The sequence below is a fragment of the Equus quagga genome, chromosome 9 (genome assembly GCF_021613505.1).
Source record: "Equus quagga isolate Etosha38 chromosome 9, UCLA_HA_Equagga_1.0, whole genome shotgun sequence".
NCBI lineage: Eukaryota > Metazoa > Chordata > Mammalia > Perissodactyla > Equidae > Equus > Equus quagga.
The window spans coordinates 21,905,676-21,921,591 of NC_060275.1; the positions used below are offsets into that span (position 1 = coordinate 21,905,676).

The 15,916-nt window shown below is 40.5% G+C and overlaps 1 protein-coding gene across 1 annotated transcript; it reads right to left on the bottom strand.

Annotated features, from left to right (window-relative positions):
• Nucleotides 1-955: 955 nt before the first annotated feature.
• On the bottom strand, nucleotides 956-15,616 carry LOC124245210 (legumin J-like). Its single transcript, XM_046672500.1, has 9 exons — nucleotides 15,497-15,616; nucleotides 13,834-14,070; nucleotides 13,132-13,338; nucleotides 10,300-10,530; nucleotides 8,027-8,180; nucleotides 6,389-6,498; nucleotides 5,694-5,807; nucleotides 4,258-4,404; nucleotides 956-1,368 (listed from the first exon to the last, which is right to left on the bottom strand). The coding sequence occupies exons 1-9, from the start codon at nucleotides 15,578-15,580 to the stop codon at nucleotides 1,234-1,236; spliced, it is 1,419 nt and encodes a 472-aa protein (XP_046528456.1). The 5' UTR covers nucleotides 15,581-15,616; the 3' UTR covers nucleotides 956-1,233.
• Between the last annotated feature and the right edge of the window lie 300 nt (nucleotides 15,617-15,916).

Genomic DNA, 15,916 nt, shown 5'->3' on the forward strand with positions numbered 1-15,916 from the left:
GTGTGGTGGATGAAAGTATTAAAACCCAGCCATACCGACTTTAGAATTTTATACAGGATACCCCCGAACTGATGCTGGTACTCAAGCATAAGGCAGGTGTACCAAACATCTGTTAAAATAAACTGCAAACAAAAATCAGGCACAGATTCAATGTGAACAAATTCTTTTCTACTTAAATAAATACAAAATTCTTTCTTTTAAGACAGTGACTCCCAATTTGGAGACCACGAGTCCCTGATTAGCTTCCAAGCAATGATACGCTGTCCTCGAATTCACATACACAACGAGCCTTGCCAATAGACTAAATAAACCATATGTTTCTCAAATATAGGGATGACTATTCCTCAAGTGTAAATAATTGATGTGATTAATGAAATCCAAATACATTCAAAGACGGTATTGAATTCATAGTTACTATATCATTAAGTATATTCTCAGCTAATACGCAATAAGTATAAAACTACTCGTAAAAGTCAGTCCTTGAAAGTTTTGGCACTATAAAAATTATCTCCATGCCAATGAAAGGGTTGGGAATTGCCAGGCTAGGGTTCCAAACTAAACTCTCCAGACAAGGTTTGATGTAACGGGGTTCCAGTGCCTCAATATGTACATTCAGAGGCTGACCACCTCACTTCCTCTCACAGCGATGAATAACAAAAGTACATGCATGGTGCTAAGTTTTACTGATGCACATAAGAAGAATGGATTTTCATTTGAAATAATAAATTTGAAGTAAGAAAAGGAAAATAAACAAATATATACACATATACTAAAATCCATACAAATATATTAAGTCATTGAGTTTCCTCCATAAATCTACTAATCTACACAGAATACAGTCATGCGCCACATAATGACATTTTGGTCAACGATGGACCACATATATGACAGTGATTCCATAATATTAGTACCATATAGCCTAGGTGTGTAGCAGGCTATACCATCTAGGTTCGTGTAAGTACACTCTATGATGTTCACACAATGATGAAATCTCCTAAAGACATTTCTCAGAACGTATCTCCATTGTCAAGCGATGCATGACTATAAACTGAAATGTTCCCTTAGCATGAACTGCCCATAATTACTATCAGCTAAATAAGCCCATGGAGCTGCTTTGCACCTGCTTTCTCACTTCCACTCTGGGGAGAGCTCCAGGCTCATTAGCCAAGTGATCCTCCTTCAAAACCAGTAACAAATGAAGAAGGAAGAATAGACATGAACTCATCAACGAATCTAAGGCAGGTTGATTGCCTGGTCCTCCTTGAATTTGGGGATCTTCTTAAATTCACTTTGCTTCTTGAAGAAAAGCTGGGCCAGGATATGGTCTGCCGTGGCTTGCAGATAATCATCCATGTCAAGGGTTTGCAACTGACAGTGGAAACCAAAAGAAGATGTATCAGCACCAAACCACCCAGTTCCTGCAAAGATCTTATAGCCATCAAGGCACCTGAAAGACTGCGGGGCACTTGGCTGTGCAACTTTACACAGCAATGAATTCCTGAAAATGTCATGTTGTGTGCCAGTCTTCCCTTGCTGTGGGGACCTCACTTTTCCAACTCTGAAAATAAGGCAAATCTGATTGATAACCAGAGGTGCTGAGGCATCCGAAGTTTTCCTCAAAAGGGACCTCTATCATACCAGGAGGTAGTTCTTTTTGAGGAGGGAGCAGAACCCTCTCTCTTCCTGTGAGCGGGGACTAGTGACAGAAGGGCTTCTGAGAGTGCCATGCCCAGAGGCACATGGTGGGGCAAACATTGCTGCCAAGTTAGTGGTCCTTGTGCTCCACAGCCAGAGACTGGCCTCTCTCCGCTGGTTCGATAATCTCTGCCTGTCTGGCCTGGTTGTCTAGTCAGCTGGGTCTGACTCACTGTTTGTCCTTGTCCCCTTTCTCTATCACTGTCTTTCTCTCCCTCTGTCTCTCTCTCCTTCTCTCTCTGACACTACCTCTCTTTCTCAGTCAGCCTCTCTTAATTTTTGCATGTTTACACCTGTGTGTGTGTCTCTGTGTCTCTCTCACTGTTTCTTTGTGTCTATCAGTGTCTATGTGTGTGTCTCTGTGCTTATCTGTCTCTGAATCTCTCTTTCTTGTCTGTATGTGTTTGTCTCTATGTCCGTCTGTCTCCGTGTGTGTGTACGTGTATGTGTCTGTCTTTCCGTGCCCCTCTGTGTATAGGTCTGTCCAGGGGTGGGTATGTATGTGTCTGTGTGTCTCTCCTTCTGTGTGTCTGTCTCTCTGTGGGTCTCTGTCCCATACACTTTGTGTGTACATCTGCCTGTCTCCTTCTGTTTGTGTGTCTCTGTGTTGTTTCTCTCTCTCTGTTTATATACTCTGTAGATCTCTCTCTCTCGCTCTCTGTCTCTATTTCTGTGCATGTCTTTTTCTCTCTGAGTGTCTCTCTTTGTACCTATCTCTGTGTGTCTCTGGGCATGTATGTCTCTCTCTGTGTCTCTGTCTCTCATTTTCTGTTTCTCTCTGGGTAACCTCCCCCGACCCCCCACCTCTCTTTCCCTTCTCCCTCCCTCCTCTTTCCCTTCATACCCCTTATGCAAAACACATCGCCACCAGAAACATTTCCATTACCCACTAGGATGGGGTAGCAGGGGACTATCCTTCCTCAAGGTGCAGATCAGATATTCCAGAAGGTGGGGGAAGAGGTCAAAAAATTCCTCCTACCCAAATTCTGACTCATTTCTTTCTTCCCTATTATGAATCACTCCCTTAAATTGTTTCTTTTCATTAAAAAACTCTCTATTTCTATTCTCTTTTTTTAAAGATTTATATTCTTTAATTTTGGGCTTATATTGAATGGTTTTCAATTGTCATTTTTATCCTTTCAAATTTTTTAATTTTGTTGGTATTAGCCTTTCATGTCACATTATATCTTATTTATTTTATCTCCCATATTTATTTTAATTCTTAACTTTTTACCTTTGGACTATTTTTACACTTACGTAACATTTTTACTCTACTCACTTTTAAAGTTCTTTTCTTATTCTTAACTTTTTAAACTCTAACTTTCTATTTATACTATGAGGTTTTTTTCCTTCTTTTCCTATTTATATTTGATTTGATTTTGTTTTCTGACTTGTTTTTATAAGAGCTATAGAGAATCATGACCAAGGGGGTGGCAGTAGCAATGAGATCCACCTACTTTTGAGACCCAAAAGTGGGGAACCCTGGAATCTTTCTTCCCCCACCCCCAACTAAGTCTACAGCTAGCTTTCCACTCCACCTCTTTCTCACAAAGCTCTCCACAAACCTCATCCCAGGTACCCCCAGAAAGATTTGGAGAACCAGGGAAGCAGATGCTGGAATTTTCCACTCTCCCGCAAAGAAAGTAGGTGTTATCTTGGGAAATGAGCATCACCGAGCAGGACTGAACCCACCTCTGGGCATAGGTCCTGTTGCTGATACTGCCGAATTCATGCTGTGCTCTCCCCTGGAGATCTTGTTAGGTCTCCTTGAAGGTAGAACCACAGGCACGAGAAATGTCTGTCTGTTCCTTGACTTGCTCCAGGGTTCCCAGTCAGACTGTTAGAATATTATTCTCACACAGTCACAGAAGGGAACCTAGTCTTAAGGATTTTTAAAAATCTAAATTCCACTGTGTATGTCTATTCCTCAATCCCATTATTGCTCCGAATTAAGGAACCCTGGCTGAGTGAAAGAAAGGAATGCTACTTCTCTACTCCTAAAGTTTCTTTCCATATAGAAGAGATTCCATTTCTCCTACCCCACTCCTAGGCCCCCAGAGTGAATTCTGAAGAACAAAGTAGGCATGCTCACTTCACTTTCCTCACTCTCTGTTTAGGAAATGGCAACTCTTCAAAGTGCATGCTCTATTTCTTTATGCCATTAAGTGTACAAGGGCCTGCCTCAACAGGGAGTCCTACCCAATTCTGGGGATCAATATAGGAAACCCACCTGCCCACAGATACTAATCACATTCTCTAATATCTGCTTTATTAGTAATGAAAATGATTTCATGGATCTCTATATACTATTCTTGGTCTTTTTTCTCAGTTGGTTCAGAACTGGGGGAATTAAGAAGAAATGTAACATATTCGATCCCTTTATAACCAAATGAAAAGATTATGTGATTCTCCTTTTCACACACTGGTTCAGCCAGTTCATTCATTTATTCATTCATTCAGCACACATTTACTGAGGCCCCCCGACGTCCAGACACATTGCATAGCAGAGTATTCTGCACATCATTGGCACTCAGCATCTCTCTTAAGCTGGCTTATTCTCACCTGGTCTCCAGTGCTGAAGGCAAGAATGAAAAGTAAATCCTCATCACATGTGCTCTTAATGTAATGCTGGGTTCCAGTGGGGAAAAATACCACATCTCCAATGTGAATGTCAAACTCTATGGTACCCTGAGTATTAATAATGCCCACCTAAGGAGGGAAAAAAAGTATTTTGAAGTTAAGCAAATAAAATCAAATATTCATCAAGGATAAGTAGTAATAGTGAAGAACAGATGAATAAAAGCACGTGGTTATACAGGGACTTCTGCGGGTAAACAGCAGAAGACAGAGGCTGTCCTTCCCACAAAATCTCCTGAGTCTGAGACACAGCCCCACACAAACCAACAGATACTCTCTTTAAGTGAATGTTCCTCGAAACGCATTAGTGAGTCTAATACTGCAGAACATGACGCAAACAGAGCATCAGTCACCATTTTCTAACTAAAGCTTATAAATTACACTCCCTAATTAGGCAGAGGATTTAAATTTTAGTGTTTTACAACCCCCATGCCCTCCTTTTTATTTGCTTGGGGAAATTCAGCCTTCTGGGAGAGCAGCATCCTAACAATCTTCCTTAAAAGGGTTAGAGACTAAATGTGTACGCAGATGCAAGCACACGAGCACACCGAAAATAAAACCTGATCCTTGAAATATAATTTGTGGAAGATTACAATGCCCTTTTCCAATTTATTGAAGCCTTCACCTCTAAAAACATAAAACAAAACTTTTGCTATGGATGACATAAGAAATGAATTTCAGTCTGGTTTGGTTCCTTCTGTCAAGATTGAGACGGCTACAAGGTAGAGAAGCCCATTTTACCATTATACCATTGTAGATTTCCCCAGAGAGCCCTAGAAAGTCCAAAAGAACTATGGTCAAATCACTGCAGTAACATGGTACTCAGTTTGGCTTTTCTTTTGGTTACCACATCATCGATCAACCAAACCAGGACTCCCTGAAGAGCAAAGAGGGCGCTGTTAATAATTTCACCAACACGACAAGTATACGTCAGGAGGATCCTGGATACATGGAGATATATGGGCCCCCTCCTGATGCTCCACACCTCCCCAGCCACCTCCACTCACAGTACACTGAGAGGCAAACAGTGATTTCCTGTTCCCCGAGGGCAGCACATTCAACCCTTGCATTACTGGAAAGGCAAAACTGAAAACCTAAGCAGGTGTTCCAGACCCTCCACCACAAACGATAACTTCTTTATCACTTCTGAAATGTTCTTAGCCTCTTCTCACACTCAGATCACACTTGGAAGCAATCTAGCAGGGCCTGCGTGGTACCCTCTGTGGAAACTGTGCCCAGAAAGCCCTGAGTATCGAGTCCTTTTACATTACTAACAACTGACCAAAACACAGAAATACTTCCCATTTGCTTCTTTCTGTACTAAAAAGGAAAGGTCAAAAAACTGTTCACAAAGAAATTACCTTTGCACATCCACTTATTACATATCCCATTTCATTTGCATTAAAATGAAAGTGTGGCTGTCGTAATCCGTTGTTATAAATTCTGAGTGTACTCAAAGCGAGTGCATTTTGATGCTTGAAAAAGAAAAAGAAAAATGAAATCCAGTTATTTAGCCAACATCCTACTCAGCAACTTAACAATTCTTATAATCATAATAATAACTAATACTTATGCAACCCTCACTAAAAACATGCAATTTTTTTATGTCTTTTACACTTATTATATCACTTATTCCTTATAACAATCTTATAAGGTTGGTAGTATTATCCTCCTTATTTTAAAGGTGATAAAATTAAAATCTACGTTGGTTGATTTACCTACAGTCACACAACTAAGAGGCAGAACTGGGATTTGAATCTGGCAATTTGACGCCAAAGCTGTGCTCTTACTCATGATGCAATATAGTCATTTAAGCATTTAAAACAAATGAAAAGAGAAATCTCACAAGCATTCAGTCTTTTCTCTCATGTTACTATCCATGCCAAGAAGTTAAATTCCCAAATCCACACTGAAACTTCAATTAAGTTTACATTGATCAAATAAACTGTGCTTGATTAGATCTTTCCTTTTCCTTTTGTTCAAAAGAAGACTGAATCCAATCTAAATTTCATATTTCATGCATCTTAATGATCATCAAAACATTTTTCTCAATTACCTGATTCAGGAATTCACTAAAAATTTTTTCATTGTTGCTTAGTTCACTTGCATTTCTCCAATATTGCGCTCGTTGTATTATTCCTCCTGGAAATCGATATTCTTTTGAACCTGAGTCAGATGAAAGTTTAAAAAACAAAATAAGATAAAATACTTCAAAATGGTACCACAAAAAGAGAGCCAAATGTAGTCCCAGTAAAGTACGTAGCTCTTCTATAGTCACAGAAAGTTTCCATGGTGGGAATTGCTAACACCAGATCCTAGGTGCCCCCAAGATATTGACCTGATAGTGTCAGATACTATCCTACCTTCCAAGATCTCCTGAAATTTCTAATAGAGAGCGACCTCTTTGAGACAGACTGTTCAACTCAGGGGATCTGGCTAGAAAACTTGAGACTCATCCTAAAAACCAATCTCACCCCTTAAGTCAGGCAACTAAGTCCTGTCGGTCCTACCTCTTTAAATTCTCTTCCCTTTGAACAATCCTCTCCCTTCACAACTGTCATAGTGCAGGCCACCATCATCCCCTACTTGAGGGACTGTAAGAGCCCCCAACTCATCTTCCTGAATCTCATCTGGCCTCTTTCAGTCTATTCTCCACGATTCAGATGGATTGGGTCATCACTTCAAAAAACAAAGCTAACACTAACTTGGAAAGATATCTGCAACCCCACATTCATTGCAGCATTATTTACAATAGCCAAGATATGGAAACAACCTAAGTGTCCATTGGTGGAACAATGGATAAAGAAAATGTTGGTATATATACATATAATGGAATATTATTTGGCCATAAAAAAGAATGAAATCTTGCCATTTGTTACAACATGGATGGACATTGAGGGCATTATGCTAAGTGAAATAAGTCAGACACAGAAAGACAAATACCATGTGACCTCAGTTACATACGGCATCTAAAAAAAGACACACCAAGCTCATAGACACAGAGAACAGACTGGTTCCCCCAGAGGCAGGGGGTGGGTAAAATGGGTGAAGGGGATCAAAAGGTACAAACTTCTAGTTATAAAATAAATAAGACATGGGGATGTAATGTACAGCATGGTGACTATAGTTAATAATACTGAATGCATATTTCAAAGTTGCTAAGAGAGCAGATTTTACCAGTTTTCATCACAAGAAAAAAAATTGTGTAACTGTGTATGGTGAAGGTGTTAACTAGACTTGTGATGATCACTTTGCAATACATACAAATATTGAATCATTATATTTGAAACTAATACATCAATTATACCTCAAACAAAAAAATAAATAATAAACTAAAAACCTAATTGTGTCACTCTCCTATATAAGACACCTTAACTTCTTCCCTTTTCAACCAAGATAAAGTGGAAACCCACTAGCACGGCTTCCACAACCTGCATGATTGGACCTCTGCTCTTCTCCTGCAGCACCCCCAGCCCCAGCACACACCCCTCATACTTTCAAATATTTTCCCACATTCTCTTTTGCTTCCAGGGCTTTTCTCATATTTCCTACTCTGTTGAGAAATGTGTTTTTTCAAACTTCTCTTGACTGTGACTCACCGTAAACAAAACACATTTTCTCTCAACCAATATACCTACATAATCACATATATAAATACTTAAATAAAAAGGCTCCACAAAATAACATACTGTACCTTTAAGGTCATAAAAGTATCTCCACACAAGGCTGTCTGGAGACTGTGCATAACTAGCATTCATAACCAGTTCTGCCAGGTGGGGAGGAAGGTTGACGGCCTGATCCTCTTCTTGCTTATGGAATGTTCTAATGAAATTAATTCCACCTTCAGGCTGAAAGACATAAGAAACCATCTAAGATATTTGTGAAACATTCTACAAATTTTAGCAATAGAAGGGTGGGTAGCTGAGGACAGGGTAGCATCGGCACCAGCGTGGTTTTCAGCGGCCCAGTCAAAAGAGCTGACCTTCTTAGAAGGATCTTTTTGATTACCATGTCTACTTGGACGTGGGAAACAAAAGAAAAAATCAACAAGTGGGACTTCATCAGACTAAAGAGCTTCTGGAAGGCAAAGGAAACTAGGAACAAAACAAAAAGACAACCCACCAATGGGAGAAAATATTTACAAATCATTTATCCGATAAGGGGTTAATCTCCAAAATACATAAAGAACTCACACAACCGAACAACAAAAAAACAAACAACCTGATCAAAAAATGAGCAGAGGATATGAACAGACATTTTTCCAAAGAAGATATACAGATAACCAATAGGCACATGAAAATATGTTCAACATCGCTAATCATCAGGGAAATGCAAATCAAAACTACACTAAGATATCACCTTACACCTGTTAGAATGGCAATAATCACCAAGACAAAAAATAGCAAATGTTGGAGAGGATGTGGAGAAAAGGGAACCCTCATACACTGCTGGGGGGAATGCAAACTGGTGCAGCCACTATGGAAAACAGTATGGAGATTTTTCAAAAGATGAAAAATAGAAATACCATATGACTCGGCTATCCCACTACTGGGTATCTATCCAAAGAACTTGAAATCAACAATTCAAAGAGACTTATGCACCCCTATGTTCACTGCAGCACTATTCACTATAGCCAAGACGTGGAAGTAACCAAGTGCCCATCGACTGATGACTGGATAAAGAAAATGTGGTATATATCTACAATGAAGTACTACTCAGCCATAAAAAAAAGACAAAATCATTCCATTCACAACAACATGGATGGAGCTTGAGGGTATTATGTTAAGCGAAATAAGCTAGACAGAGAAAGACAAACAGTGTATGATTTCACTTATATGTGGAAGATAAACTAACACATGGACAAAGAGAACAGTTTAGTGGTTACCAAAGGGGAAGAGGATTGGGTGGTGGGCACAAGGGGTTAAGGGGAACATTTATATGGTACTGACAAATAATAATGTACCACTGAAATTTCACAACGTTACAAACTATTATGACCTCAATAAACAAAAAAAGCTGGCGTCCGCTCTGTGGCGCAGCGGTTAAGTGCGCACATTCCGCTTCAGCGTCCCGAGGTTCACCGGTTTGGATCCCGGGTGCGGACATGGCACCACGTGGCATGCCATGCTGTGGTAGGCATCCCACATATAAAGTAGAGGAAGATGGGCACGGATGTTAGCTCAGGGCCAGTCTTCCTCGGAAAAAAGAGGAGGATTGGCAGCAGTTAGCTCAGGGCTAATCTTCCTAAAAAAAAAAAAAGCTGAACTTGGTTAGCCTAAGACTTGTGATAATTATGAAAATCCTTGACATTTTCAATGCATTTTCATTTTAAATGTGTTAGTCTTTTATGGTCAATATAAACTCCTCTCTATAACATTAAACCAGGATCAGCTGCAAGACAAATCTCAAAACCATACTAGATAGATTGCTAAATATGCCACAGAACCCCTTCCAGTTGCCACTCGTGGGCCATCACCAATTCTTCTGATCACCCATTTGCACTGTCAGCATCCACATCTGACTCTAGAGACCCAGAATGATCAGCAGTCCCTCCAGTGATACTATAACTATTTAAAGAGATCAAAGGTAGCTATCCTTCAGGAAAACTGTGGGACTCTCTGCATTAGATTGGGAAAACACAATTACATTACCTGTAGCAAACTTCTCCCTAGATGAGCTTATGGCTTTTCAGAGATGTAAATTATAGTCATTTTTATGAACTATATCAGAAGCTTTCTACCAATTCATTACAGTTTCCCACAGAAGTCCTTCATAAAGGGAAATAAAAAGCAATTCCATTTCAACAAGTTTTAAGTCTTTAGTAGAAACACAAGAAATGTTCTTGAGTCCATTACCCAACTGTCACCCTGTTGACTGCTGCCCTAGAAACACAAACACACATGCTCTCTTTGTGCCTATGTAGCGCATACCCTCAGGGCAGGATTTGTTTTCAGCAGTGGTACAGACCTTAAGTGACCTGGAAGCAATGTCCTCAGGTGTAGAAAAAAATACATCATCAACATCCAGGGTCTGAAGTTCATCGTGTGTGGAAAAGAAGAGTAAGAAAAAGCAGTCTTCATTTCCCACATTCTTTATCCAGTGCAGTGTATTTTTAGGGAAGAAGATCACTTGGCCAGCTGTGACATTGTACGTGGTAACCACACCACCATCATCAACCACTCCAATCCACGCTGATCCCTAAACATCAACAGAAAAGCACATCCGCCATCACCTTAGAGCAATGTTTCTCATCCTTTTCTCATTATCTCCTTCTAAAGTAGCATTGTAGACTTTTTTTCTAATCTCTACCCTATGAAATTTTAACACTACAGATGTACTATAGATCTGTATACACACACTGCTTATGTCCTTATGTATATGTATGCTTTATACATTAAAAGAGTAAGAGTTTGTTGCCCCTCAAGAACCAGTTTTTGCCCCCTTGGGGGCAATATTACTGCACTGAGAATTTAGAGTTCTAAGTTCATGCTCCAGAGTTTGAAAAGACTGCAGGCACATGTGTGTGTTCACAGGTGGTTGCAGAAACGTGCATCTTTGTGCATCTTTGTGTGTGTATGCACACAGATGCATATGTATTTTCTAGATAAGAAAAAGTCTGCATATAATTTGAATAAATTAGTGCTTTTACTTTGTGTCTAGGAATGCTTCTAAACACTTTACTTGATTTAACTCAATTATTCCTTGCATCAACCCTAGGAAGCAAGTACTATTATTTTTCTCATTTTACAGAGGAGAAACTGAATCCAGAGAGAATATATCATTTCCCCAAGGTTACTCAGCTAATCAATGGCAAAGTGGGGATTTGGACCTAAGCAGTCACGCTCCAAAGTCTACATATTATTTTAAATTGTGGTAAGAACACTTAATATATCTACCCTCTTAACAAATTTTTAAGTGTACAATAAAGTATTGTTAATTATAGGCACAATGTTACACAGAAGATCTCTAAAACTTTATCTAGTCAAATTGCCTAGTCACATTATCTGGTCAAATTATCTAGAAGCAGAGAGTAGAATGGTGGTTGCCAGGGACCTGGGGGAAATCTACACTTTTAACCCATCCTGCCCCATCCTTTGATTCTGCTTAGACAGAACTGTATCCTTTCCCTCATTCTCTCATCTCTTCCTTAGTAGTATCCTGTGAGGAAGGTAGAGAAGGTATCATTACTTCTGTTTTACGAGAAACTCATGGTCACACGGTGGAGCATCAGCAAAGGCAGATGAAAAAGAAGTCTTTGAGAACTACACTTGGATCCAGACAGGTAGTAAAGCTGCAGGGGAAAGGGGAGCCTCTAAAGAGCTCTCTGCAGCTCACATGCAGGGAACAGCAGGGATGTGTGTCTCTTCACACCAGGGCACCAACTACTCCAGACACAGAGCGGAGACAGCACAGTGCCCAGTGGGACACTCACTGCAGGGCCATGCACACTGGCCATCCCAGCTGCCCTGGCCTCTCAGGGCCACTCTTTCCAAGGCTTTCATGAAGACACTCAGACACAAAAGCAATCTCCACGGCTGAGTGTGCACTGGAGGAACTTCCTTCACATCCTACTGCTTGGTTCCTTACCCTCATTGTGAGAGTGAGCTGTCCTGACATTTTCCTGGGATCTAGAGAATATCCAAGCACACATTTAGAAGCTCAGACTATAAACTCTCTCTGGACTTACAGAACAACCTCCCGAGGCTGAGCTGGACCCCAGGCCTGTCATCTACTAGAACACGACACGTTCCAGACTAATTTCTCTAGCTTACAGCTTGTTTTTAGAAGCCCCTCTCCAAGAAAGTCCACTTAATTGCCTTTCCTTCCTCCTACCACTTTGCCATTATTCAGCCAGGGCCATGAAAACTGATGTGTTGGAGATTATTCTCTTTTACATATTTTGAATACGTAGAAAAGAAGTCAGAAAACATGGACTTTGTCTCAGTCCACCCAACAACTACAGTTAATCTTTAGAAAAATCACTTAATCTTTCTGAGCCTCTGTTCTCTCATGAGAAATAAGAAGGGTTTGGTCTCATATAGAGAAACGCTAATCTGTCTTCCTATTGTAAATTCTAAAATAAATGAGTTGTCCAGTATAAAAAAGGAGTTTTATTAACAACAACTGAAAATATGTCACCTAAAATTGACTGATCTTTAACAAGATAAGGATAAGACCTCACCTCTCACCAGGGTAAGACCAAACCAGAAAGCTCTATGAAAGCTTAGCCACTACTGCTTCCCCAGTGTCTAACACAGAAGGCAACCAACAAATACTTTTTAGAATTAATGAATTACTTGAAATTCAATGAAGTACACTCATTTCACCTCCAGCTCTCTCTCTCTCTTTCACCTGACTTCCAGAAAATTCTGAAAAATCTGAACCACAAAAGAGCATCGCATCGGCCTGATCTTAGGAACACCAGGCTGAACATGAGCAAACTGGTTGTTATTCGGATCGCTGCCTTTTCCCTTAGAGGAAAGCTGCCATCTCTTTGATCATCAGATCAGAGCTGCCAGTTTTAGCCTCGGTTCAAAGGATGGAAGAGTGATCTTATTTTAACAACCGTGCATGAAAAATGATTTCGTACTGAAGAAAGAAGTTCAAAGCGATGCCAAGAATAATTAAAACAAACAGGTTAATGCTTCGAGGCACTGCTAACTAATCGAATTGAATACATAGCCACAGCCTGGATGTTGTCTATCACTTAGTTAAGTAGGTTTTGCAATATCTAAAATAACAGCCTGACAACACCCAGCGTAAACGCTTAAGTGCAGACTGAGGGCAAATTGGTTATACCTGCACAAGATAGCCATGTTCGTTAGCGTTGAAGTGCCAGTGAGGGGCCCGGAGGCCATTGCTTTTTATTCTCAGGGTCCCCAGAGTCATCTGCGATCGCTGACTGTTCAAACTGCTGCCAAAGGCCTCTTCTTCAAGGCTGAGATAGTCTTTGACATTGCTCCTGTACCGGGCCCACTGAATTGCACCACCAGGGAACTCAAACACCTGAAAAGTCACAAGCAGGCAACCATGAGCATGGAGGCCACCTCCTGAGGAACGTGAGGCCACCATGGCCTACAGAGTTAAGAGGAAGGCAAGAGGAGTGAGGTATACATTGGAGTCCAGTAAAAAGAAAGGAAGACTGGGTCTACAAGACTCCGAGAATGAAAACAGTGCCACCTGTAGTATTATCAGTCTAGTTCCTGTTAGACATAAAAAATATACCTGTCTTGGCCAGAGAATAGAGGGCTTTCCATTTGTCCACCTTCAAGTCTCTCCTCCAGCTAGGTATAGAACTATCTACTAAAGGAAATTTCTGCCTGGGGCCAACAACAACCCAACTTTCCCTCTTCTCTATCCCTCACTTCCCTTCATCCAGATGGCCCACAGCTGGTCCTTCCAATGAAGAGAGATCAAAGCTTAGTAAACATGCAACGGAAATTTGGTTTTGAAATTGCCATTTAGAATAGATGATTCTTTTTCCTAATATGTTTGTCATACCTTGGATTTAGGTAGATGATTAAGAAACTGGAATTTTGGATCAACAGCCTTTTGCACAATGGGAATTGTTGTTGCTTGCAGAGGCCAGGCTTCGGGTTCTAAAGGAACTTCTGAACGGGGCTGAGAGTTGTTAATATAGACCAAGGAGAGAATCAGGACTCCTACTGCTGTGGTAATGGTGCAGGCCAAGAGACACACCAGGAAAACACTCATCAATGACCACTGCCTCTTCTTTTCCTAGGAGAAATTAGGAAGCCATTATTCCCTACTCTTAATGCATTAGAAATATTGCCTCCTGGGGCTGGCCCGGTGGTGTAGTGGTTAAGTTCACGCGCTCCACTTCGGTGACCCCAGAGTTCAGGGGTTTGAATCCTGGGCATGGACCTACACACTGCCCATCAAGCCGTACTGTGGAGGCATCCCACATGCAAAATAGAGGAAGATTGGCACAGATGTTAGCTCAGGGACAATCTTCCTCACCGAAAAAAAAAAAGATGAAGAAGAAGAAGAAGAAGAAATATTGCCTTCTTTCTTAATTAGGTTTATTTTCCCTTTTATTTAAAAACAATGCACTTGTGGGATAAATACACTCAGTAAAATAATGCATATGTAAATATGAGTGTAAATAAACACACACGCACCCCACCATATACCTTTCTGACATCCAAATAAATAAGGATAAAAATTAAAATATGAGGAGCTGGGGCACAGAATAAATTACTACAAAATTAAGTAGCCGGTTAAGTTTATACATAAAATGCATCTCAATTCAATTAGCCCTTATTTACCAGTTTCTTCACCTAAAAATTAAAGAGGCTATAAAGTGTATTTTCTAAGAACTTTTTAGTTCCAGAATGTGCATATGCATTACATGTACAAGTCCGTGCATGGGAACAAGTACATACGAATAAACAACCGGCCTCACAGGTCTCAGTCTTTCTCTCCCTCCCTCCTTCACGGAAACAGCTTCATTAAACACCCCCTCCTCCCCTCTATTACCTAAGTGAGCGACTAATCTAACTACTAACTCTGAGCACGGTATTTCCACATATTTCTGTTAATATTTCCCAGTTTCACATCACAAATATATGCTACAAATATCAGAACAACAGGACTATTTCTGTGAGTCACAATCCACATTATTGAAAGCTTCCAAGAGAATACATGCCCCAACCTTCGGATCAATTTACCCTCATTCCTCTGACCACTAAAATGACATTCGTGAGCACTGACGTCAAGGTCTCCTGTTCCACTGCCCTCTGAGTTCCTGGCCTTTCCCTCTGAGACGCATATCGTTGACCACTCATAACTAGCATAGACAGTCTTACTACTTTAACATTCTTAAATGGTATATTTTGTACAGCATAATCACTTATCAACATCTTCAGTTTAACATTGTATGAGGGCATTATATTGAACAATAAATAACTCATTAATACCATTAACGAGCAACAACTCACAGAGAGTTGGGCCATTAAAGAGCTAAAGGAGGTGTGAGTTAAGAGTTTACAAGAGAGGAGGCAAATGGGGAAATATTCAGAGCAGGAGATGCTAACTTTCTGAAGAGGGTCACTTGAGGAGAGCTGGTCTAAAGAGGAATTCTTCCTCAGCTCTGCACAAAGGTGTTGGGGGAACGAATCCCAAGATGTAAACCCCAGCTTACCATTCCAGAGACAGTGTTCATCTTCCCTACAGACAAAACACCCTGCGTTGCATCTCCGTGCATTTCAAATGCTGAGTTGTCCATTGGCAAGAGGAGCAAGCAATTCACTGAAAAAGAAAAAGAAGGGGAATGTAGCTTTGGCAAATGGGGAGACCCTTGAGAGAAGAATGACAGTTCTTAAGTAAGGGAGTACTTATATAGAGCTGGAGGTTAAGGAAATGAAATGAGGAAGCTGTCTCTTTAATTATAATCTTGGTTTTTGAAAAACCCCTGGAAGGAATTCCCAAATTACAGATCAATAAAACACTTGCGTTGGTCCTCAACTCTGCACACTGATGACACATACACAGGTGATAACAACAATAGCTATCAGTTATTTCCTTCTTGCACTGTGTGCCAGGCTCTGTGCTAAGTGCTTTA